Source organism: Galeopterus variegatus, unplaced genomic scaffold, assembly GCF_000696425.1.
Source record: "Galeopterus variegatus unplaced genomic scaffold, G_variegatus-3.0.2 Scaffold11381, whole genome shotgun sequence".
Lineage (NCBI taxonomy): Eukaryota > Metazoa > Chordata > Mammalia > Dermoptera > Cynocephalidae > Galeopterus > Galeopterus variegatus.
The window spans coordinates 20,894-46,488 of NW_007737492.1; the positions used below are offsets into that span (position 1 = coordinate 20,894).

Here is a 25,595-nt window from a genome sequence, read left to right on the forward strand (position 1 = left end):
ACCTTAAGAACACAAACATCTGAATCATGGGTATTCCTGAAGGGGAGGAAAAAGGAAAAGACATTGAGAATATATTCAATAAAGTAATAGCAGAAAAGTTCCCAGGTATACGGAGAGATATGAAACTTCATATTCACAAGGCTCAAATATCTCCACAGGGATTCAATGCAAAGAGGTCCTCTTGGAGGCATATTATAGTCAAACTAGCAAAATTCAAAGGCAAAGAGAGAATCATAAAACAACAAGAGAAAAGCATCAAATCACCTATAAAAGTCACCTATAGGAGAGTCTGCATAGGCTTACAGCTGACTTCTCAACAGAAACTCTACAGGTCAGGGCCGAGCCCGTGGTGCACTCGGGAGAGTGCTGCGCTGGGAGCGCAAGAGCGCTCCCGCCACGGGTTCGGATCCTATATAGGGATAACCGGTGTGCTCACAGCGCTCACTGGCTGAGCGCAGTGCGGTCGGTCTCAAAAAGGACAAAAAAAAAAAAAAAAAAAAAACTCTACAGGCCAGAAAAAAAGGGGATGATAAATTAAAAAAACAAAAAAAAAAAAAAAAAAAAACCCAACCAACCAACCAAACAAACAAAAACCCTGCCAGCCACGAATACTATACCCAGCAAGGCTATCCTTCGGAAATGAAGGTGAAATCATGTATTTCCCAGAAAAGTAAAAACTGTGTAAGTTCACCAACACACGAACAATCCCACAAGAAGTCCTCAAGGGATTCCTGCATCTAGAATTCAAAAACGATAATCACCTCTTTTAATACATAAGATAGAACAAAACCCACTAATAGAATAAAAATGCAAATAAAAAAGAGAAAGAAACTGTATCTTACCACCTCCAAAAACCAACAAACACTGAAGACAAACAATAAATGGAAAAAAAAAAGAAACAAAAGATGTTTAAAACATCCAAATAAGAGTGAACAAAATTCCAGAAGTAAGACACTACCTTTTAATAATAACCCTAAATGGAAATGGATTAAATTCCCCATTAAAAGACACCAACTGGTTCACTGGATTAAAAACCTAAGCCTAACTATAGGCTGTCTACAAGAGATACACATCACCTGTAAAGACACAAACAGACTAAAAGTGAAGTGGGGTGGGGGGAAGATATATCATGTAGATGGAAATCAAAAATGACCAGGAGCAGATATTCGTACATTGGATAACATAGACAAAAACTATAAAAGAGACACACACACAAAAGACCACTATATAATGATAAAGGGATCTAACCAATAATTGTTAATATATATGCACCAACATTAGAGCACATAGATACATTAAGCAAACACTACTAGACCTAAAGAAAGAGATAGACCCCAATATGATAGTAGTTGGAGACCTGAACATACTTCTCTCAACATTGGACAGATCATCTAGGCAACAAATCAACAGAGAAACACAGGATTTATACCACACTTTAGGGCAACTGGACTTGACAGATATCTACAGGAGTTTTCATGCAACAACTGCAGAATATTCATTCTTCTCATCAGCACACAAATGCTGTCTAGGATAGGCCATATGTTAGGTCACAAATCAAACATCAACAAATTTTTAAATAATTGAAATATCTTCAAGTATCTTCTCAGAACACAATAGATTAAAACTAGAAATCAATAATAAGTGAAACTCTGGAAACTATACAAACACCTAGAAATTAAACAACATGCTACTAAATGACCTATGGGTCTGAGAAGAATTAAACAGGAAATCAAAAAATTTCTTGAAACTGATGAAAATGAGGATATATCATACCAAAACCTGTGGGATGCTGCAAGAGGGAAGTTTATTGCAATAAATGCTTGCATCAAAAGAATATAGAGACTTCAGATAAACAACCTAATGTTACACCTCACGGATATAAAAAGAAAAAAGGAGAAAAACCCAATCTTAAAATTAGTAGGCAGAAATAAATAATTAAGGTCAGAGCAGAGCTGAATGAGATAGAAACCCAAAAATCTATACAAGAGATCAGTGAAACTAAACATTGGTATTTCAAGAAGATAAACAAAATGGACAAACCATTAGCGAGGTTAACTAAAACAGGAAGAGAGAAGACCCAAGTAACAATAATTAAAATGAAGGAGATGTTACTAACAAATATCACAGAAATACAAAGAATCATTACAGATTATTATAAACAACTACACACCAATAAATTTGAAAACCTGTAGGAAATGGATAAATTTCCGGACACAAAGTAACCACCATGAACAAACCAAGAAGAAGTAGAAAATGTGAAGAGACCAATAGGAATTAAGGAGATTGAAGCAGTAATCAGCAGTCTCCTAACAAAGAAAAGCCCAGGGCCAGATGGCTTTACTGCTGAATTCTAACAAACCTTTAAGAAGATTTAATACCAATTCTCTTCAAAAAATTCCAAAATATTGAAACAGAATCCACTCTCCTAGACTCATTCACTGAGGCCAGCTCCACCCTGATACCAACACCAGACAAAGATACAACAGAAAAAGAAAACTAAAGGCCAATATCTCTGATGACTATAGAAGCAAAACTACTCAGCAAAATATCAGCAATCTGAATACAGCAACACATCAAAAATATACACTACGATTGAGTGGGATTCATCCCAAGAATGCAAGTGTAGTTCAATATACGCAGGTGGATAAATGTGATACACATCAACAAAACCAAGGGCAAAAACCACATGATCATCTCAATAGATGCAGAGAAAGCATTTGATAGAATTCAACATCACTTCATCATGAAGACTTTCAGCAAACTAGGTATAGAAATAAAGTATCTCAACAGAATAAAAGCCATTTACATCAAACTCCCCACCAATATCAGCCATTCAGGATGAACAAGACAAGGATGCCTACTCTCATCATTTCTATTTAACACAGTATTGGAAGTACCAGACAGAGCAATCAGTAAAGAGAAGGAAATAAAGGGCATCCAGACTGGAAGTGGTGAAGTCCAAATGCCCTTGTTTGCAGATGACATGATCCTATATGTAGAAAAACCTAAAGGCTCTACCAAAATCCTCTTAGAGTTCATAAACAATTGCAGTAAAGTTGCTGGGTTCAAAACCAACATGCAAAAATCAGTAGTATTTTTATATTCCAAAACCAAACTCACAGAAAAAGAAATCAAGAAAGCTAATCCATTTACAATAGTCATCAAAAAAATAAAATACCTAGGAATCAATTAAACCAAGGAGGTTGAAGAGCTCTACAATGAGAACTACAGATCACTGTTGAAAGAAATTAAAGAGGACACAAAAAGTTGGAATGACATTCCATGCTCTTGGATTGGAAGAATTAACATTGTGAAAACATCCATTCAACTCAAAGTTATCTACAGATTCAGTGTAATTTCCATCAAAGTACCAATGGCATTCTTAACAGAAATAGAAAAAATAATCCTAATGTTTATATGGAAACATTATATGGAAAGACCTTGAATAGCCAAAGCAATCTTGACATAAATAAGTAAGTAAGTAAGTAAGTAAGTAAGTAAGTTAAGTAAGTAAGTAAGTAAGTAAGTAAGTAAGTAAGTAAGTAAGTAAGTAAGTAAGTAAGTAAGTAAGTAAGTAAGTAAGTAAGTAAGTAAGTAAGTAAGTAAATACATACATACATACATAAGTAAATAAATAAATAAACAAGCAAATGAATAAGACTGGAGGCATAACACTACCTGATTCCAAAATATTCTACAAACCTATAGTAACCAAAACAGCATGGTACTGGCATAAAAGCAGTCACTTAGACCAATGGAACTGAATAGAGAACCCAGAAATCAACCCACAGACCTACAACAAACTGACTGACCATTGATATAGGCAACAAGAACATATATCGGGGAAAACACTGCCTCTTCAATAAATGGTGCTGGGAAAACTGGACATCCTTATGCAGAGGAATGAAACTAGAATGCTACCTCTCACCTTATACAAAATAAACTCAAAATCGATTAAAGACTTAAGTATAAGACCTGAAAATATAAAACTCCCCATAGAAAACATAGGGAAAACACTTTAGGATGTAGGACTGGGAAAGAATTTATGAATAAGACTTCAAAACCATGGGCAACAAAAGAAAAAATAATCAAATGTGATTATGTCAAACTGAAAACTTCTGCACAGCAAAAGAAACAATTAACAGAGTGAAAAGACAACCTATAGAACTGGAGGAAATATTTGCATACTATGCATCCAACCAGGGATTAATATCCAGAATATACAAGGAACTTGAAGAACTCAACATAAAGAAAACAAGTAACCCAACTAAGAAATGGGCATGGACATTTCTCAAAGGAAGATATACAAATGGCCAACAGACACATGAAAAAATGTTCAGCATCACTCAGCATCAGGGAAATGCAAATCAAAACTGTTTTAAGATATCCAATCACCCCCATTAGACTGGCTATTATCAAAAAGACAGAGAATAACAAATGCTGTTGAGGATGAGGAGAAAGGGGGACCCTCTGACACTGTTGGTGGGACTGTAAATTAGTACAGCCATTAAGGAAAATGGTATGGTGGTTCCTCACACAATTATAGATAGAACTGCCATATGACCCAGGAATTCCAATGTTGGGTATATACCCAAAGGAATGGAAATCACCAGGTTGAAGGGATACCTGCACTGTCATGTTTATTGTAGCGCTATTTAGAATAGCTGAGAGTTGGAACCAACCTAAATGCCCACCTTTGGATGACTGGATAAGGAAATTATGGTATATTTGCACAATGGCATAGTACTCTGTCATAAAAAAGAGTGAAATACTACTACTCACAGCAACAAGGATGAACTTAAAGAATATCACGTTAAGTGAAATAAGACAGGTACAGAAAGAGAAATACCACATGTCCTTACACATAAGTGGGAGCTAAAAATATAACTCATCATTGAAAAGAAAGAAAGAAAAAAAAGATACTATATCACAATAATTCCTTGAACTTTCATAAGGAGAGAATGAAACTGATACTACTTGAGATGTGAAAGGGGGAGGGGGTAAGGGAGGAATTGGTAAAGGGCCATGAAGAATTATTATTTTGTATATTGTTAAATATACTAATTATATATATATATATATATATTTTTTTCCTTTTTGTCTTTTTTCGTGACCGGCAACGGATTGCAACCCTCAGTGTCGCACCCGTACCGGACCGGGACCGGCAACAGGATCGCAACCCTCGGTGTTGCTCCCACACCTTGCTCAGCCAGTGAGCGGCTGGTCTGTATGTGGGATCCGAACCCTCGGCGGGAGCGCCGCCGCGCTCCCAAGCGGCACACTGTAGCAGTGCGCCACCGGGCCGGCCCTATACTAATTATATTGATTTGAACATCACACATGACACACAAGTATTGAAATTCAACTCTGTACCCCATTGATATGTAGAATCAGTATGTTACAATTAAAAAGAAAAGAAAAGAAAAAAGAAACATGAGATCAGCTTGTTTCACCTTTGTAGATGATTTGGTATTTTAAAATGCTGCCCAAATTAATTCTTTCCAAAGCTAACCAGCAAAAATAATAAAATACAAAAACTTTTAAAAATGTAATTCAAAAACTCCACACTGAAATAAAAGAAGACTGTTCGTGTCTTAATAGGATACACAGGGAGAGCTGGAATGGTGACTCCTGAGACAGGTGTAGTGGATGCACTGACTTCACCTCTCTTTTAGGGACTCTGATTATACACATGTTATATCTTCTTTGCCTGTCTTCTGTATCCAGCACTTCTCTTTAATTCTGTAATAATTTTATTTCTGCTCTATATTTCATCACATCTGTCTCTCACATCCATGCTCCTTTCTGTTTTTTCCATAGTGTCTATTTTTCTTTTTTCTTTATGCCCTTTCTACTTGTCTTCATGGAGGGTTTTTTTTCAAATTTTTATTTTTTGTAACTTTGGCTGGACTGTTTTTCATCTATTCCTGTCTACTTTTTTTTTCTTTTTTTTTGACTGGTAAGGGGATCGCAACTCTTGGCACAGCGTGGTCTGCACCATGCTCAGCCAGTGAGCGCACTGGCCATCCCTATATAGGATCCAAACCCGCGGCGGGAGCGCTGCTGCACTCCCAGCGCCGCAGTCTCCCGAATGCGCCATGGGGCTGGCCCTATTCCTGTCCACTTTTGATCTTTTCTCTAGACACATTTACTTGGGTTTCTTGGTTTTCCTTCATAATCCTATCTTTTTATTATTTTATTATTTTTTATTTATGAAGAATTGTTTGGCTAAAAAGCTCATCTTACCCTTTGGTAGTATTTTTCTGGTGAGCATTCTTTACCTATTGGTGCATTGTGCTGCTGTTTATAAATACTTGATACTGTTTTCTACTCACGGCTTTATGAATTAAACTCCTCTGGGCCTGCTCTTTGGTGGTTTCCCTGGTTGGGAGAAGAGGAGTCTTTCTTGCTTTGTAACCCAAGGGCTCTCTTCATCTGCACCACCACAATGACAAACAGCTTTCAGCAAACATGGCTCCCAGGTGTGAATCTCTGCCATGCCCAGTGCATTTGGCTTCTCTGAACTGGACACAGATGGGTTTCCACTGGTGGCGGTTCTTGCCCTGGCTCCTGTACTGGTCTCTGCAAATGCAGTATAAGGCTTTTGAACTCTGAGGGGAGGTTCTTGTACTTAGGAAGTGTGTGTTCAGTGCCCCTGCATCCTCTCACCCACTGTTGCCTGTCACATATTCACTTCCTCCCGTGGGGACTCTGTCTGATGTCAGCTACACTTGGCACCTTTACAAATATTTTGGATTCTGTGGGCTATGTCTGTTTTCCTTGTTTTACTAAAAATGAAAGTTTCTATTTTTTTTTTGATTTTTAAAAAAATTGGTTATGAGTGTTCATGAGATACAAAGCTGATTGTCACCACTCGTGCCTATGATGTGGGGGCCAGATTCATACTGGCTGTATACCCATTACCACAAATTGCATTTGTACCCTGTGTCCCCCACCCAACGTTCTTCCCCCTCCCCCCTTCCCCCACCCTCCACTTTGTAGCCCATAGAATGTTCTCTCTCTCTGTAAGTCCAACGCCCTACTGTGGTTTTTCTTTCCTTCCTTCTTTCTCTCTTAGCTCCCACATATTAGTGAGCTCATGTGGTATTTATCCCTCTGTGCTCTTATTATTTCACTCAACATAAGTTTCTCCAGGCTCATCCATCCATGTTGTTGCAAATGGGAGTATTTCATTTTTTTTAATGGCAGAGTAGTATTCCATGGTGTAGATATACTACAGTTTCCTTATCCAATCATCCCTCGATAGACATTTAGGTTGGTTCCATGTCTTGGATGTTGTAAACTGGGCTGTGATGAACATGGGAGTGCAGGTATAAAAGTCTATTTTTCAATCCAGCACTTATCCAAAGGAATTAACATCGGTATGTACACCCCATGTTCATCACAGCACTATTCAAAGTAGCCAAGTGATGGAGCAACCTATGTGTCCCCAACCAGTGAATAAACAGAGAAAATATTGTATATCACACAGTGGGATACCATTAAGTCTTAAAAAGAAAGAAACTGTGTCATTTGCAACAATACAGATGACCCTGGAGGACATTAGGTTAAGTGAAATAAGCCAGGCACAGAAAATTACTGCGTCATCTCACTTATACTTGCACGTGGAACCTAAAGTACTTAAACTCACAGAAGTAGACAGTAGTTCCTGGAGGCTGGGGGAGGATTAGGGAACTGGAGGCTGGGGGAGGATTAGGTAGACGTTAGTAAAAGGATTCAAAATTTCAGTTAGCCAGGAGGAATAAGTTTGAGAGATCTGTTGTACAACATGGTGTCTATAGTTAAAAATGTATAGTTTTCATGAAAATTTTTGAGAGGGGTGTTGTGTTCTCATCACAAAAAATGTTAAATATATGAAGTAGTACGTATGTTAATTAGTTTTATTCAGCCATTCCACAATATACACATATTTCAAAATATCATGTATACTGAGAATAGATTTTAAGAGTTCTCACTGCAAAAAATAAATATGCAAGATGATGCATATGTTAATTAGCATGATTTAGTGATTCCGCAGATGTATACATATTTCATAACATCATGTTGTACAGGATAAATATATACAATTTTTATTTGTCAATTAAAAGTAAGTAAATAAAATTTTAAAACCCTCTGCGTTTTGCTTTTGCACAACTTCCAGCAAGACACAGGGGGACTGTGTGTGGAGGAGGAATCCCTGGAAGGACAAAGAGTCGGACTGAAGTGGATGCCAGAAGTTTCCACCAAGCCCAGGTGTTTTTGTGACTCTGTCCATTGCTGCACCTGCTCCAACCTGGTGTGTGCTCTGAGGTGACTCAAATGTCTGCCCATCCCTGGTGGAGATCCAGGAGGCTTCTGCAGCCACAGCGAGCTCCCAAGCTCCTTTCTCAAAGTCCCCTCAACTTGCACTCTCTCCATGCTCTCCCACCGCTCCAGCCTCAGGAAACAGTGTTTCAGAACCCCACCTCAGCAGCTCTCTTGGCCTTTGGTTATGCCCCTTCCACCTAGTCCACCTGGTTTGGTGCATTAGATGTGGCATCCACATCTCTGCCCACCGCCTCTGTGCCTGGTACCTGCTCTGATCAATCCTCACCTGAGATGTGCCTGTTGATCCTGCCTGAGTTCCTGCATCGTATCTTGGCTGAGTAAAGTTGGTTGTTATTCAAATAAATAATTTTATTTGTTACTTTTCTATACAACACATTTTAAGTAAAAATGGAGAAGTAATGTTTACATATTTTCAAGTATATATATAAATGTATAAATATATTTACATATTTATAAAATTTATTTGAGGAGGAAGAATTCAAGAAGACAAAATTCCCTGAGTTGTACATGCAGAAAATGCATATGAATGCTGCTTTTGTTGGGCATGAAAATCTTGTATCCTATTTTCTTTCCAATGGGATTTTATATGCTTTGCTAATCTTTTCTTTTGAGAAATCTGGATCTGGATTAGTTTCTCCACAGAAGTGATTTTATATTCTTGCTTAACGGGTCTTTTTGTTTATTTTGAAGTCTGGTAACTGTAATAACATATATTTGTCATTGACTATTCTGGGTCATTTTTTCAGAACACTTAAAGAAATTTCTGGAGACTTTGGACATATCTCAGAATGTTGGATTGCTGAATGCCTCTCCCTTCTTTTGTCCTGACCAGTGGTGAGACCGAAGCCCAGGGTGACACTCTCCAGCTCTGCCCCTAGATCCTGCCAGCATGTGTGAAAGACCCCTACCCATGGCTGACCACAATGAGTGAGCAATGAAGGACGGAAGGAAGGACGGAAGTGTCGTGCTGCTGGGAGGGACAAAGAAACACGTTACTGGTGGAAAACCCAAGAGAAGGAGCTGCAAAGAAGTGTGTGCTGGGCGATTGCAGGTGCAGGTTGAATGGCACTGAGCACGACCCTGTCTCTGCATAATGGTGGGAAGGGGAGGGACAGGAGGTCTGGGGCCAGGGCAGGAAGGGGTGGCAGGAAGGGGGCTGGGTGGGCTCTGAGACCCTGAGCTGGCTGCAGTTTATCTGCTTCCTGTGAGCTGTGGGGCCCTGGAGCTGGGTGGTGCCCCTGGGTCTGCTCTGGACCCGTGGTCTGGTGGAGCCCCAGGCCTCCAGGACAGCAGGGCACTGGGGACACAGGATCTGGGGGCTGAGGCCAGGGTGGACCTGGGTCCCATCCAACAGCCCCCACGCTAGACCAGCCCTGGCCATAGGGACATGAACAGGAGGCGCCTTCCCCTAGGAAGGGTGCTGGGTAAGTGACACCCAGCACACTGGCCTTCTTAGGGGGTCTGTGACCAGGTGGAGCTCCAGTCCCTAGTGTTGCCCACAGCTCAGTGTCTGCTCCCATGAACCCCCAGCCCTGAGAGGGAACAGAGCCTGGGTGGGGTCTGTGGTCTTCGTAGACCCATGGGGCTGATTCCTGGTGTGGGGTCCCCCAGGGGCTGTGAGGTGTCTGTGCCTGTGGAGATGGCTCTGGATGTTGTGGGGTCAAGACCATGTCCCCTGCCAGGGTGATGGTGGTGGGGCTGCTTCTGTCTCCCTGAGAGATGCTCTCGATGTGTCAGGTAGGGTCAGGGGTGCCAGGGCCGAGGCAGGAGGACCAGAACAGAGCCCAGCCCCTCTCCAGACTGGCCAAATGTCCCCATCCCTGTTCTCAGCCAGGAATGAGGACACTGAGAGGCATCCTCGGTGTTGAAGGTTACCAATGGGTGCCAGGCTGGGGAGGTGCTGGGGGTTCCACCCTCTGGCTGGACCTCTGGTGGCCACAGGGACAGTTGTAGACTCAGCCTTTCTTGCAGTGGTAGCTCCAAGCATACACACCGTGACAATCCTCCAGGTGTCCTGGTTCTTGGGGCCTCTTGAAGGAGCTCTCAGCTGCTGGGTGGGTGGTGTCTGAGTCTGCCTAGGCTGTCAATGTCTCTGGTCAAGTTTATGCATGGTGTGTGTCACTGTGAGTCCCAGTTATAGTAATAACCACCGCGTCTGAGGCCTGCACTAAATCCCCATCAGTCTGCAGGGGACATGCCCAGGCCCCCTCCTGCCAAAGTCTCCTGGGTCAGGCTGGGGTCCTCAGCCCCAGGCTCTCTGGGCAGGACTTCCTGCAACCTGGTCCCCACCCCTCTCCCTGTCTGCTGGTATTTGCTCCACAGTCTGCCACTGTGGGCTGACAGTGGTGTAGTCATGCCATCTTCATCTTCATCGTCATCTGTTTCTGCTAGTGTCACCGTGACAGAGCCTGTGACCAAATCGTCCAGCTGCCATCCTCCTGCCCATCCCTCCCTGGGTGGCTTCCTGGGCTTCCCTGGAGGGAGCGTGGGGAGGGAAGAGAGGGCGGGGAGTGCTCAGGGCCAGTCCCCAGGTAATGGGCTCCTCAGGGTGGGGCCCCAGAGAAAAGCCAGCGTGTGGAGCCATGACAGGAGATGGCTGTGCCCTGTCCTCCTGTGTCCTTGGGACAGGGGGCCGTGCAATGTCCCAGGTGCAGTCCCGGTCTCCTGTGATCAGCGGGATGCTCTTGTCCTTCGTCTCTGCACATCATCTCAGACCCCACAGGGGTCTCAGGGTAGGTCCACGTGGGTTCTGCAGGTTGATGGACACAACCATGTGTACTTCCCAGATGCTGCCTGCAGCCCCTTATCCCTGAGAGCACGTGGGTCTGGGGCGGGTCTTTGGGGCAGGGCTGTGTCACTGTGGTCGTAGCAGCTACCAGCTCTGCAATATCCTCATGGTGACTCGCACCCTGCAATATTCTCCTGGTGCTGGTGTGTCCCTGTGTCCACCCTTGCTGGCTCAGGGTCAACTCATCTGGAGATTCTGCCTGTCCAGTGTGTTTTGGTCTGAAACAGGGTGAGTCTGGGTCACTCTGAGCTCCACCTCTGCAGGGGGTCCTCATCTGTTTCTGGGGAGAACCCAGGACACTTCCTTGTTCTAGGAGAGGGGCTGGCTGTGGACATGCCTAGACCCTTCCCCAGAGCAGGCAAGTACCTCCATCCTTATGCTGAGCAAGGAATGGGAACACTGTGGGCGTCCTTGGTGTTAAGGGTTATGGTGGGTGCTGTGCTGGGGAAGTTCAGGGGCTCCTTCTCTGGCTGGACCTCTGTGGTGGCCACAGGGACAGTTTTAGACTCACCCTTTCTCACTGTGGTAGTTCCCACTGTACCCACTGTGATGCGGGGCTGCTCAGAATCCTCCAGGTGTCCTGGGCTTCGGATCTTCCTTGGGGAGTGGGGGGCTGCTGGACAGGGGTCTCTGGCATCTGAGCCTGCCTGAGCCCTGGATAGCTGTGAGGCAGGCAAGTTTTTGGTGTGGTCTGTCTCACTGTGCGTATATCCACTACTGTAATCACCACCGTGTCTGAGGCCTGCACAAAATCCCCATTGGCATGCAAGGTCTTGGCAAGGTCTCCTGGGCTGGCTGGGGTTCTGAGCCCCCAGGCTCCCTGGGCAGGACATTAGACAACTCTGACCCCGACCCATCTCCCTGTTTGCTGATCTCTGTTCAGAAGGTGGCCACTGTGGGGCCAACAGTCATGTAACTCATAAGTTCAAAATCATATTCAGAAACCTCATCTATTAGTGTCCCATGATAGATCCTGTGACCGAATCGTCCAGCTGCCCAGCCTCCAGCCCATCTCTCCGTGGATGGCTTCCTGGGGCGTCTGTGCAGGGGAGGATGAGGACAGAGCAGAGGGTGGGGAGACGGTCAAGTCTGGGATCTGGAAAAGGATGTTCTCAGGATCAGGTTCCCAGAGAAAAGCACTGGGCCCCTGAGGACCACCCAGGGACCGACTTTCTTGTCCTTGCTCCAAGGGACTAAGTTTCTTGTCCTTGCCTTCAGGAGCCAGCATGGGAATCCATGAGGAGAGGGCTCTGTCCTGTCCCCCTGTGGTCTCAGGATAGTGCGGGGACCATGGTGGGGGCCTCCCCAGGGCAGGGCAGGGCAGGGCAGCTCCTCTGGATGAGGGTCAGGCATGGGAGGGCTGGACTGTGGGGCAGCAGGGGTTGGACACGGGGAGTCGGGACCCACCATCCCGGGAGCTCACATCCTTTCCTGCCCAGGCACTGGACACTGGCCAGCACGTGGGCACCGCCAGGCTGCATTGTCCCTGGGATCTGCTCTGGGCCTATAACTGGGAACTGGAGCTGTCCATGAGGTCAGAAGCCTCTGAGGGTGGCTGGGAGGATGGTCTGCAGGACCCAGCCAGGCCCTGGTGAGGGCACTGAATTTTGAGCACAGGACCAGTCACTGGGGAGCTACTGCTCCAGTAGGCACAGTGACAGAGGCCCCGACAATATGGCCTGTGCTCGGGGCCTGGGCTGCCCCCTGGCTCCTCCGGGGCCCTGTCTCCTCTGCTTTCCTGGGAGGGACAAACCATGAGATGCCGAGCTGCAGGAGGGGCTGGGAGAAGGACGTGCCCTGGGTGTCAGGCTGGGCTTAATGAAGTGACTCTGAGCCCTTCTGGGGTCCTGACCTGAGTTCTATGCAGGGTGGTGACTCAGCGGCAGGCGTCTCTGGGGTGGTTCCTGTGGCCTGGCACATTCATTGTGCCCAGGGTCACTTCATGGCCCTGGACCTGCCACTTGGGCTCCCAGCTCCTCCCTAGCTGTCTGTGTGGGTGTGCTGCATGCCTCAGTTTCCCCACCGTGGAGGGGAATGTGGATCCTGTGGGGAGGGCTGAGGGGAGGCTGAGGGGCTTCTGTGCTCACTGTCCTGGAGACCAGGCTGAGGGTCTGGGAGCCTCCCCTACGAGGCTCGGCTGGGCAAAGAGCTCAGTGATGACAGATGCCTGCCTGGGACCCAGGGCTCTGAACTGCCGGCCCCACCTCTGGCCTCAACACATTTGCCCACATCTCCCAGGCCAGTGTCGTCTGTCTCCTCCAGCCCAGCTGTGCCCTTCTGACCATGACTGGGCAATTACTGGCACCCAAAGCCTTCGATTTCAGTCTCTATCACCCTTGGTCATGAGCGTGGACCTCCAGTAAAGGGGCCATCCCACCAGAGGACCAGAGGGCAGAATCAGCCTCGCTGTCCCCAGTCTTAATGGGTTAACTGCTAAGCCCGAGGTCACAGGCTGGGATGTGTCCAGCTGGCCCTGGCTGTTGCTGTGTCACTGCTGCGGTGTCACTGATGTTCCCATAGTCATTTAGAATATGGCCTGGCAGCCCCTGACAGTAACCTGGACATGGGCCTGGAGGCAGGGTCAGGTGGAGGAGCCTCCCTGGGAACAGGGAGGGACAAAGCAGCGACTGCACCAGGGACACCAGGGCACTGGACAGGGGGCTGCCCAGGAACACAGAAGTGTGCACGATCCTCTCCCAGGAAGAGGCCCTTGGCCCCCCGGGCTCTGGGACAGGCAGAAAGGAGACCCTCCTGCCTCAGGGCAGCGGCGGGTGGCAGGTTCCCACCTTCCTGAGCTCTGCAGTCTTGCTCATCGGGCGAGCTCCTGTGCAGCCGAGGGCAGCCCGGCCCCAGCGTCCCCTCCTGTCAACCTCCCTGAGGGTCCCAGGCAAAAGCGGCACCGGCTCCTCCTCCCTGCTTGACCGCGGCCCCCCTCGCTAAGGCTGTAAGTGGGGCTGGAGCTCCATGAAGACATCTTTGCCTCGTGGGTGCCAGGCGGGCACAGCTAGTGCAGGTGTTTCCCGCTGGTGGCAGCAGAGCAAGGCTGTGTCTGAGGAGTGGCCCTGAGGGTCCCAGTGGTCTCTGACAGGGGCAGGTCTCTGGGGGTCCCAGTCCCTGATTCCAGCAGGCCAGGATGAGGATTGAGCCTTTGCCAGGTGCTCTGGGGAGTTGCTGTGGGGGATGAAGGCTCGGTGGCTGTTGGGGTCTATGTGGTCACATCAGAGCCCCTGTCAGTGCACAGATGCTGTGCAGTGACACAAGCCCATGAGGAAGGTGGCAGGAGTGTGTGTGATGTGGGGTCCGGGTGCAGGTCCCGAGGGCTCAGAGCTGAGCAGCCACCAAGGCCCGTCCACCTCCAGCAGGGTTTTTGCTGCTGGGTCCATCGCTGTGGTCATAACCATAGTAACACAGTAGGAGGAACCTTCACAGAAACCCTGTGCCCGATGAGTGGCCCTTCCCTGCTCAGGCCCCTGGTCCCTGCGTCCAGCGCGGCTCCTTGATGGGGTGCTGAGTCTGGGGGGCTGCAGACCCTCCTGAATCTTCCTCGCTGGGCCTCATGGGCAGGACGGGGGTTTCCGCCCCACCCTCCCGGCTCCTGTCTCCCTAGGAAGGGCCTGGGTGACGTCCCTCTGCAGGGTGGGCAGGGGCCAGGTGCCCTGCAGTTGTAGCTGTGCAGGCAGCACGCAGTCCTTGTCTCCTGGGGCCTGTCCTGACACAGACTCGGTTTCCCCACTGGGATCCTGTTGGGGGTGGTCCTTGGGAGGGGGTGTCCTGGGGACAGGGGTGAGGATTTCTGGAAGGGTCTTTGTCTGTGAGTGTTGGAGCTGGGTCCTGGGGCTGCCCGCATGGTGAGGGTGAGGAACGGGCAAGACTCACAGGACCACCGTGGGCTCTGGATGCTCCTGAGCATCTTCTCTCTTAGGACTGGCCCCAGGAAGGGCCGGTGCCCACACAGGGGCGGCCTCCAGCAAACTCTGTGGAGCCTGCACCCGACTCTCCCCTTTGAGGGAAATATTTCTAAGGCCAAATTCAACCAGATTCTTCCGAGGACACGAGACCCCACCTCAGTTTCCTTGTATGCCCCAGGGGGGCCACATAGCCCAGGTGCCTTCCCCACCTGCTCAGGACTGGTGTGGGGAGCAGGGTGGTTTGGGATTTGGGGTGTGAGGTGGGGTGACTGGGATAGCCTGTCACAGGCCAGGCAGGGCAATGACCCTGGCAGGGACAGTGCCAGGGCATGGAGCAGCCCCCCTCCATATTCCCCTGAGGGCCCCTCCAGGAGCCAGTGTGTGGTCCCTAAAGAAAAGGCTCTGTCCTGTCCTCCTGTGGCCTTGGGACAGGGGGCCCACAGAAGTTTCCAGGTTCTGTTCTGATCTGCTGTGGTCAGCGGGATGCTCTTACCCTTTGTCTCTGTGTGCCAGCCTCTGGGAAGGGTCTCAGGGCAGGTCGGGGTGGGTTCTGCAGGTTGACAGACACATCCAGGTGCACTTCCCAGATGCTGCCTGCAGCCCTCATTCCTGAGAGCACGTGGGTCTGGGGTGGGTTTTTGGACAGGGCTTTGTCACTGTGGTAGTAGCAGCTACTACCACTACAATACCCTCACAGTGACTCGTGCCCCCACAAAATCCTCCCAGTGCTGGCGTGCTCCTGTGCCCACGCTGGCTGGCTCACTGCAGTGTGAACTGGAGATTGTGCCCATCCAGTGGGTTTTGGTGTGAAACTCAGGGTGAGTCTGGTCTCTCTGACCTCCACCTCTGCAGGGGGTCCTCACCTGTTCCTGGGAGCACCCCGGGCACTTCCTTGTTCTAGGAGAGGGGCTGGCTGTGAAGGACATGCCCAGCCCCTTCCCCAGACCAGCCAGGCACCCATCCTTATGCTGAGCAAGGAATGCGAACATCACGGGGCATCCTTGGTGTGGAGGGTTAATGGTGGGCGCTGTGCTGGGAGGTGCTGGGGCTCTCTCTCTGGCTGGACCTCTGGGGTGGCCACGGGGACAGCCTGCAGAAGGTCACAGGTGCTGTTCTGATCTGCTGTGATCAGCAGGGTCCTCTGTCATTGGTCTCTGCACAATGGCCCCTGGGAGGGGTCTCAGGGCAGGACCAGGTGGGTTCTGCAGGTTGATGGGCACAGCCAGGCCCACTTCCCAGATGCTGCTTAGAGCCCGTCATCCCTCAGAGTGTGTGGGTCTGGGGTGGGGTTTTTGGAACAGGCTGTGTCACTGTGGTAGTAGCTACCACTATAATATGCCCACAGTGACTCGCGCCCCCACAAAATCCTGCCAGCATTGGCGTGTCCCTGTGCCCACCCTTGCTGGCTCAGTGAGGCTCTGAGCTGGAGATTCTGCCCATTCACTGGAGTTTGGTCTAATAGTCAGGGTGAGTCTGGGTCCCTCTGACCTCCACCTCTGCAGGGCGTCCTCACCTGCTTCTGGGGAGACCCCGGGACACTTCCTTGTTCTAGGAGAGGGGCTGGCTGTGAAGGACACACCCAGCCCCTTCCCCAGACCAGCTCAGCACCCACATCCCTGTCCTCACCCAGGAATAAGGATACTGTGGGGCATCCTTGTGTTGTTGAGGGTTACTGGAGGGCACTGGGCTGCGGTGGTGCTGAGGGCTCCCCTCTCTTGTTGGGCCACTTTGATGGCCACGGGGGCGAGGATGCCAGGGTTGTGCTGGATGTGGCAGTGGAGGTGGGGAGGAGAGAGCACCAGCCAGGCTCCCTGTCCTCATGGACGTGAGGCGAGGCCCAGGCTGACTCCCCTGGGAGGCTCTGGGGCTTCTTCCCCTGCAGGAAGGACGGAAGCGTTGTGCTGCGGGGAGGGAGAAAGGAACGTGCTGCTGGTGGGAAACCCAACAGAGGAGCTGCAGAGAAGTGTGTGCTGGGCGATTGCAGGTGCAGGTTGAACTGCCCTGAGCACGACCCTGTCTCTGCATAACTGGCGGATGGGAGGGACAGGAGGTCTGGTGTCAAGGCAGGAAGGGGGCTGGGTGGGCTCTGAGGCCCTGAGCTGGCTACAGCTTGTCTGCTTCCTGTGAGCCATGGGTTCATGGAGCTGAGGGGTGCCCCTGGGCCTGCCCGGGACCTGTGGTTTGACCGAGGCCCAGGCCTCCAGGTCAGTGGGCACTGGGGACATAGGATCTGAGGGCTGAGGACAGGGTGGCCCTGGGTCTGATCCCACTGCCCCCACCAGAGACCAGTGCTGGCTGTAGGGCCCAGAGCAGGAGGTGCCTTCCCCTAGGAAGGGTGGTGGGTGTGTGATGCCCTAAGTCCTGGGCTTCTTAGGGGGTCTGTGACTGGGTGGAGCTCCAGTTGCTAACATTGCCCCCATCTCAGTGTCTGTTCCCATGAACCCCTGGACCTAAGTCAGGGACAGAGCCCAGGTGGGGTCTGTGGTCCTGCTGGACCCATGGGGCTGATTCCCAGTGTGGGGTCCCACAGGGCCCTGGGGTTTCTGTACCTCTAGAGTTGGCTCTGGATGTTGTGGGGGGTCAAGACCATGTACTCTGCCAGGGGTGATGGTGGTGGGGCTGATCCTGTCTCCCTGAGGGACGCTCCCTGAAATATCAGCTGGGACCAGAGGTGCCAGTGCCAAGGCAGGAGAACCAAACAGAGCCCGGCCCCTCTTCAGACTGTCGAAGTGTCGTCCCCATCCCTGTTCTCACCCAGGAATGAGGACACTGAGAAGTGTCCTTGGTGCTAAAGTTCACTGAAGGGCACAGGGCTAGGAGGGTGCTGGGCGCTCCCTCTCTGGCTGGACCTCTGGGGTGGCCACAGGGACAGTTTGAGAGTCAGCCTTTCTCACAGTGGAGTTCGCACTGGACCCACCGTGATGTGGGGCTGCTCAGAATCCTCAAGGTGTCCTGGGCCTCAGGGCCCCCTTGGGGAGGGGTGGGTGCTGGGCAGGGGTCTCCAGCAGCCAAGGGCCCGTCTGAGCCTGCCTGGGCTCTGGGAGGCCACAAGCCGTGTTTTGCACGTAGTGTGTCACACTGTGAGCTTCAGCTGCAGCAATAACCACCCTGTCCGAATTCTGCAAAAAATCTCCTAGGGACTTACAGGGCCATTCCCAGGCTTCCTTATGGAGAGGTTTTCTGGGTTGGCCGGGGTCCTTAGGCCCCAGGTTCTCTGAGCAGTTTGGCCTCCAATGGGGAGGGTGATGGGGGACCCTCCTGCATGGAGTGGGTGTGGGGGCTGCCCACGCCCCACTGGGAAGATGTTCACGGGCTGGAAGGGCGGGTGCTGCACCTGAATGCCATGCTCGGCTCTCAGGACCCAGCCCTGGGCCTGACTTAGGGGGCACAGTTTCTGGCCTGTCAAGTGTCACTCTGATACCAGCCACTACCATCCCACTGTGATACAGATGCCATCAGAAAACACCTGGCCTGTGCAGTCCCCCTGTCACTTGACCCAGGTCTCCTTTGGTTTTGCTTGACCTTCAGCGGCGGGTCCCTCCATCATGTTCTCTCTTCTCCTGAGCTCATGGAGCTCCAGGCTCAGTGAGCCTTGGCACAGGGGAGCTTTCATTTCTGCCCGGTGACAGGACGTGCCCCATGTGTGCTGGGCCCCATGTCACTCAGACTACTTGACTGTCACTCACAGTTCCTTCTGGCTTGGGGCCTGATGGGCTGTAGGTCCTGTGTGGTCTTTGGGATGCCTGTTTCCCAGACATGGTTGCTACAGTTGAGGGATCTTCCAGGGATATTGGGTCTGGCTGGAGCCACCGTGGGGTATTCCACAGTGAAAGGGCCCCGTGCAGAATCTGTCTCCTGCCTGTCCCTTCCAGAGCCCTGGGGGAGGGGCGTCTGCAGGTCCCAGCATGAGGATTCCTACCAGGGCCCATGGGGCAGAGACGGGGTTCCTGAGCTGAGCTTCCCCCATTTCCTTCCCTCCCTGTCATTGCTCTGCCACTCCCCTGCCCCCGCATCTATGTCTACTCCTGCCCTGCTGGTTCCAGGGTAGACAGAGCTCGGGAGACAGATGTGGACAGTCAGAGGTAGGAGGGGGAGGTGGGCTGGTTCAAGGCCTGGGGGTTCAGATCACGAGGACAGAGGACAGCAGAGGCCCGTGTGGCCCTGAGTGTCCCATCCCCCATGTGTTCGCTGGTGACAGTGGTGTAGTGAATATCACCCCACTGGAGCTAGGTCTCATCCCAGGGTCACCGTGACAGAGCCTGTGACCAAATCGTCCAGCTGCCATCCTCCCGCCCGTCCGTTCCTGGGTGGCTTCCTGGGCTTCCCTGCAGGGAGGAGGAGGAGAGAGCAGATGGTGGGAGCACTGCAGGCATCCTGGTGTTGAGGTGACCAGCGGGCCCTGGGCTGGAGGCCTCCTGTTTGGTCCTCCCTGGAGTTCACGGGTCAGTTTTAGATGCAGACTTTCTCATAGGGGTGGCTCCCACCGTGCCGCTGTGACGCGGGGCTGCACAAATCTTCCAGGTGTCCAGTGGCTCGGATCCTCTTCCAGGAGCGCTGGGCTGCTGGGCAGGGCTCTCTGGCATCCGAGGCTGCCTGGGCAGATGTGGGGCAAGTTTTGGGTGTGGCTTGTATCACTGTGTGTATCCGTATCCACTATCATAATCACCACCATGTCTGAGGCCTGCACAAAATCCCCATTGGCATGCAAGGTCCAGGCAATGTCCTCTGGGTTGGGCTGGGGTTGTACCCACAGGCTCCCTGGACAGGACTTTAGACAGCTCTGGCCCCACCCTTTTTCCTGTTTGCTGGTCTCTGTTGAGTAGCCTGCCACTGTGGGGCCAACAGTGCAGTAGCTCAGCAGTTCATAGTCTTATTTAGTAACCTCTTCTGTTAGTGTCACCGTGATAGATCCTGGGACCAAATCATCCAGCTGCCCAGCCTCCAGCCCACCCCTCCCTGGATGGTATTCGGTGGTTTCTCTGCAGGGGACGATGAGGACAGAGCGGAGCATGGGGAGAGGGTCAAGGCTGGGCCATGGGAAAGGGGGTTCTCAGGGTGGGGTTCCCAGAGTAAAGCACTGGGCTGCTGAGGGCCACGCAGGGACCGAATTCCCTGTTCTCCCTCTGAGGTCCCTGCAGGAGCCAGTGTGGGGGGCTGTGAGGAGAGGGCTCTGTCCTGTCCTCCCCTGGCCTTGACATAGTGCGGGGACCATGGTGGGGGCCTCCCCAGGGCAGAGCAGGGCAGAGCAGCTCCTCTGGATGAGGGTCAGGCATGGGAGGGCTGGGCTGTGGGGCAGCAGGGGGTGGACACGGGGAGTCGGGACCCACCATCCCGGGAGCTCACATCCTTTCCTGGCCAGCACATGGGCACCCCCAGGCTGCATTGTCCTTGGGATCTGCTGTGGCCCTGGAGCTGGGAAATTCAGCCATCCATGAGGTCAGCCTACTGCCAGTGTGGCTGGGGGACGGCGTGTGGGGACCCAGCCAGGCTCTGGTGTGGACAGCGAGTTTTGAACACAGGGCCAGTCATTGTGGAGCTACTGCTCCAGTAGGCACAGTGACAGAGGCCCCGACAATATGGCCTGTGCCCGGGGCCTGGGCTGCCCCCTGGCTCCTCTAGGGTCCCATGTCCTCTGCTTTCCTGGGAGGGACAAACCATGAGATGCTGAGCTGTAGGAGGGCCTGGGAGAAGGACGTGTCCTGGTGGCCGTGGCTGCTACACCCTGCAGTTGTAGCTGTGCAGGCAGCACGTAGTCCTTGTCTACTGGGGGCTGTCCTGACACAGACTTGGTTTCTCTTCTGGGATCCAGCAGTGGACAGTCCTTGGGAGAGGTTGTCCCATGAACAGGGGGTGAGGATTTCTGGGAGAGTCTTTGTCTCTGAGTGTTGGAGCTGGGTCCTGGGGCCGCTCCCCCTGGTGACAGTGAGGAACGGCAGGACTCACAGGACCACCGTGGGCTCTGGATGCTCCTGAGCATCTTCTCTCTTAGGACTGGCCCCAGGAAGGGCCGGTGCCCACACAGGGGCGGCCTCCAGCAAACTCTGTGGAGCCTGCACCCGACTCTCCCCCTTGAGAGAAATATTTCTAAGGCCAAATCCAATCAGATGCTCCCGAGCACAGGAGTCCCCACCTCAGTTTCCTTGTATGCCCCAGGGGGGCCACATAGCCCAGGTGACTCCTGCATCTTCTCGGGGTCAGGCGTCAGGTGCAGGGTGATGTAGGCTGTAGGGTGGGCGTGTGGGTGGCTGGGGTAGCCTGTGGCTGGCCAGGCAGGGCAATGACCTTGGCAGGGACAGAGCCAGGGTACAGGACAGCCTCCCCCCATGTTCTCCTGCCCACACCCGGGGCTCACAGCATCCTCAAGGAGTCGGGTCTCTGAGCCTCTCAGTGGTGGCCCCTGCACATCCACCAGCCTGGAGGGAGGGGCTTCCTGATTGCTGGTGTCACCATGTCCTGCCTGGTCCTCCTGTTGGGACTGGTGTTGGGACGGTCGGCAGGGGTGCAGTCCCTTGGAGCTGGGTTTGGCTGACATTGGGGGTGACTGTGGTTCATGAGTCTCATCATCCACTCTGGCTCAGTGGGCAGGATCCCCTTGGTGGGTATCCTGGAGTGTCTGGGGGAAGCCACGGGGTGGGGAGTTCTCTGTGCCTGTGTCCCATGGGTTTGGGTCACAGCTGAGTGCTGTGGGAGTCACTGTACCCATGGTGCTGTGGCCTGATTCAGAATCCCAGCATGGTGCTCAGTGGTGCTGGAAGGGAGGACTGTAGCTTGGGTGTCCTGGGGACAGGGTTTCTGATGGACCCTGTGATGCTGTGGCTTTAGCAGGTCCAACAGTACAGTAATACCACCACGACACCTCCAGCCCTAATCCCATCGTTGGGGACCAGGGGCCATAGGCTGAGCCTGGGGTAACCTGGATGTCCAGAGCCAACCTGGGGAGGAAGGTAACGCCCTGAGGGGTGGCTTTGGGGGCCCAGCAGTCTCAGTCTCCTGCTGGGAGCTGGGGCAGCCCCTCCTGCAGGAAGACAGTGACTATTCCCAGCCCTGACCTGGGCTCCAGCCAGACAGGGGTCTGTTCCCACTGCGGTTTGCTCCACTGCAATGTCCCTTCAGATCATAGTTGCTCCCATACCATACAGGGATCAAACTGGGGCTTTGTGTTCTACTGGGGACAGCAGGTGCCTCTACTCAGGAAGCTTAGAGGGGGAGAGGTCAGGAGTCATTCCTGTGGCTGTGACTTCAATAAAGGGTCTAAACCATGCTCCTCACCCTGTGAGGGAACCCAGAAGGAGAGCACAGCTGTCCTCTAGGAACACGGCCTTGTGTGCTGCCTATGGACGACCTGGGCTCTCACTGAGCTCTCCCTGGGACCTTGGCCTTCGAGTGCAGTCATTGCTGAGGTCCACCTGCAATCAGCCACCAGGAGACTGGAGATGTCAGAGAATCTTGTTCCCAGAGGGAATGTCCCACCCCTGCTGGTGACCCTGTAGTCTCAGTCCTAATGTGGTTCCAGCAGAACCTACAGCAGATGCAGATAATGAATGCCCAGGTGCAGGTGAGGTTCAGGTGCAGGTGAGGCCCAGGTGCAGTTGAGGTTCAGGTGCAGTTGAGGCCCAGGTGCAGGTGAGGCCCAGGTACAGGTGAGGCTCCAGTGCAGGTGAGGCCCAGGTGCAGGTGAGGCTCAGGTGGAGGTGAGTCCCAGGTGCAGGTGAGGCCCAGGTACAGGTGAGGCCCAGGTGCAGGTGAGGCCCAGGTGCAGGTGTGGCTCAGGTGCAGGTGAGGCCCACGTGCAGGTGAGATCAAGGTGCACTTGTGTGAGACCAGTTTGGCTTCTATTCTGTGCTGACACTGCCTGTTTCTAGTCCCTGACTCTCCTCCCTGCCCCAGCTCCCCTGTGCTCCTAACACCTGGGCTCGCAGCCCCTGGGTAGGGGGTGTTGGCTGTGACAGTGCAGGGGCTCTGCCTTCCCATGCATGGACATCCCTCTGGCCCTAGTGGACTCCACGCCTGGGATGTGGCCGGGTCTGACCCGTTTTGGACCCTCAGTGTCCTGTGGGTGTTGACACAGTGGTGGTTATTGATCACTGCGAGGCCCACAAGCTCAGGCTTGTTCCATGTCCTTGGAAACCACCCTCTCCCGGTGCGAGGCTGGCCATGGAGTCAGGGTCCTGCGCCAGCTCCACACGGGACCCCCAGGAGCTGTAGATGGTGTCCGGCTGCCCCACCCCCAACACCTGTCCTGGGGATGCCCGGGGAGGAAGTTTTACAGTACAGAGACATTTTTCTCTTCTTCTAGGACGCATCATAGGCATTTCAAGTACGACATACAGACCCGCGTCATTACAGAATTCCCTGTGCCCTCATTTACTCATCCAGCCCTGGGTTAATGGTCGTGCTGTGCTGCACAGGCCTGGGGAGCTCGTTTCTGCACATGGCTCCGTGTGTTCATCCTCGCACTGTCTTTAGAAGTTTTCCTGCTGTTTCCAGGCAATACGGTTCCTGCTGTTGATCTCAGACTTTCCGTCCTTGTGTGTCCCTCTGCTCACCTTCTCGTTCTCCCAGTGGAGAAACCACTCCCGTGACTTGTGTGACAACCGTTGTCTGGATTTTCTGTGTAGGTTTCCAGCTGGAAAATGTGCCCTCAACAAGGTAGTTTACTTTTCCCTGTTTGAGGTTTACTGAGAGGAAGTCACATAAAAAGTCTTTTTTGCTTGGACTTGCTGTTTTACATCTATCGCTCTGCACAGAAACGGGGGAGACCTAATGGCTCCTGCAACCCAACTTGTTCATTCTCAGTACTGTCTGTGCGGCCACTGCAGGAACGTGCTGGAATTCGCTGACCTGTTCTCCTGCGGAGGGCTGCGTGGTTTGTTTTCTGTTTGGGGTACGTGCTCGCGCGCTGTTTGTGCGTGTTTGCACATGAGGGTCTGCGGGGAGACCCTGGGCCCACCCTGCTGCAGAAGCTCAGCTCTGCTCAGCAAGGTGCAGGGAGGGTGTGCACAGCTCCTGCCACAGCCTCGCCTGCCAGCCCGCCTGAGGCCTTGCCCGGCCCCCGCCTCAGATGCTTTCTGTCTGCTTGCTTCTCTGCTCCACATTCTGGATAATTCCTGCAGATCTGTCCTCCAGATCCGTCTGCCTGATTCTCCATTCAGCTGTGTGTAGTCCAGGTGATAAAGTCCCAGTGAGAGTTCAGGGGGGTGCAGGTGGAACATGAGGAGAGGAGAGATTCATGGCACCCCCGGGCCCACTCCCTGAGGATCTCAGGTGCCAGTTTAGGGTGGGTCCTCCTGGAATTCTCTTCCCAACACAAGTGCAGCAGCAACAGGCTTTAGTCAGCCCTGCTCCCGCCCCATCCCAGCCTCACACAGCTTGTTCCAGGGCCCGTGGAAGGTCCCAGGTGCTCTCCTGGTCTGCTGTGATCAGCTTTGTCCTTCAGTTCAGCACAACGTCCCCTGGGAGGGGTCTCAGGCTATGACTGGATGGGTTCTGCAGGTGGTGGACACGGCCAGGACCACTTCCCATCCACTGCCTGAAGCTGCTCTGCCCCAAGAGCTCATGGGTGTGGGGTGGGGCTTTTGGACAGGGCTGTGTCACTGTGGTAGTAGCAGGTACCACCACTACAATACCCTCACGGTGACTCATGCCTCAGCAAAATCCTCCGTCCCTGGCATGTGCCTGGGCCCACCCTTGCTGGCTCATGGTTGACTGTGAGCTGGACTTTCTGCCCTTCTAGTGGGTTTTGATCTGAAACTCAGGGTGAGTTGGGGTGACTGACCCAAACCTCTGCAGGGGGTCCTCATGTGCTCCTGGGCAGACCCTGGGCCATGTCCTTGGTGTAAGAGATGGGCTGGTTGTGAAGGACTTGCACCTCGTTATCTGGCAGGAGGCCCCTCCTGTTCCCACCTCCCCTGGGGCCCCTCGGGGTTGGTGGGTGGGTGGGATGTTTCCTGTCTATGTCTGTCGTGGTCCAGGAGAGGCTCTGGGTCTCGCACTGTTTCTGTCTCTTCTGTGTGGCTGTCTCTTTGTGTCCCTGTTCCTGGGGTGGCCAGCGAATGTCTGCCTCCCCCCATCGCCCCCAAATCTGAGATCTGCTCCTGAATTTGCTGAGGGTGGCTTGTGTGCAAATCTGCATTTCCCACAGCCTGGCCTCGAGGTGACCAGTCCTGGGTACAGGAAACAAAGTCCTGGGACAACATCCTTTGTTTCTCTTTTCCCGTCATGGCATCTGTGGGCCAGACAGACATGCGGCCCCCTCCCCAGTCCTGGTGGGGGTTGTGAGCATGACTACTCCTTCCTCTACCTCGGTGGACCCAGGCCTGGAGCCACACAGTGCTTGAATGTCCTGGAGTCCCTGGACATACTGTCATTTCTGGCCCCAGGTGAGAGCCATGACACCCTCTTCATGAGGACACAGGGAGAGAGGTGGGACCTGAGGTCATGGGGGTGGGTGCAGAGGAGGGTCAGGGGTCCTGGGTGCTGAGAGTGTCAGCTGTGGGAGTGAGGTGGGGTCAGAGGTGGACACAGGGAGGATGTGGAGGCAGAACGGAGGGAGATGACCCATCTAGGGCTGG

At 52.1% G+C, this 25,595-nt stretch overlaps 1 gene segment (V, D, J or C); it reads right to left on the reverse strand.

Annotated features, from left to right (window-relative positions):
- LOC103610597 overlaps window positions 1–25,595 on the reverse strand; it is a 44,081-nt gene that overhangs the window by 15,515 nt on the left and 2,971 nt on the right. Inside the window, 1 exon segment of the C gene segment in view lies at window positions 21,155–21,246. Within this exon segment, the coding sequence occupies window positions 21,155–21,246 (92 nt within the window).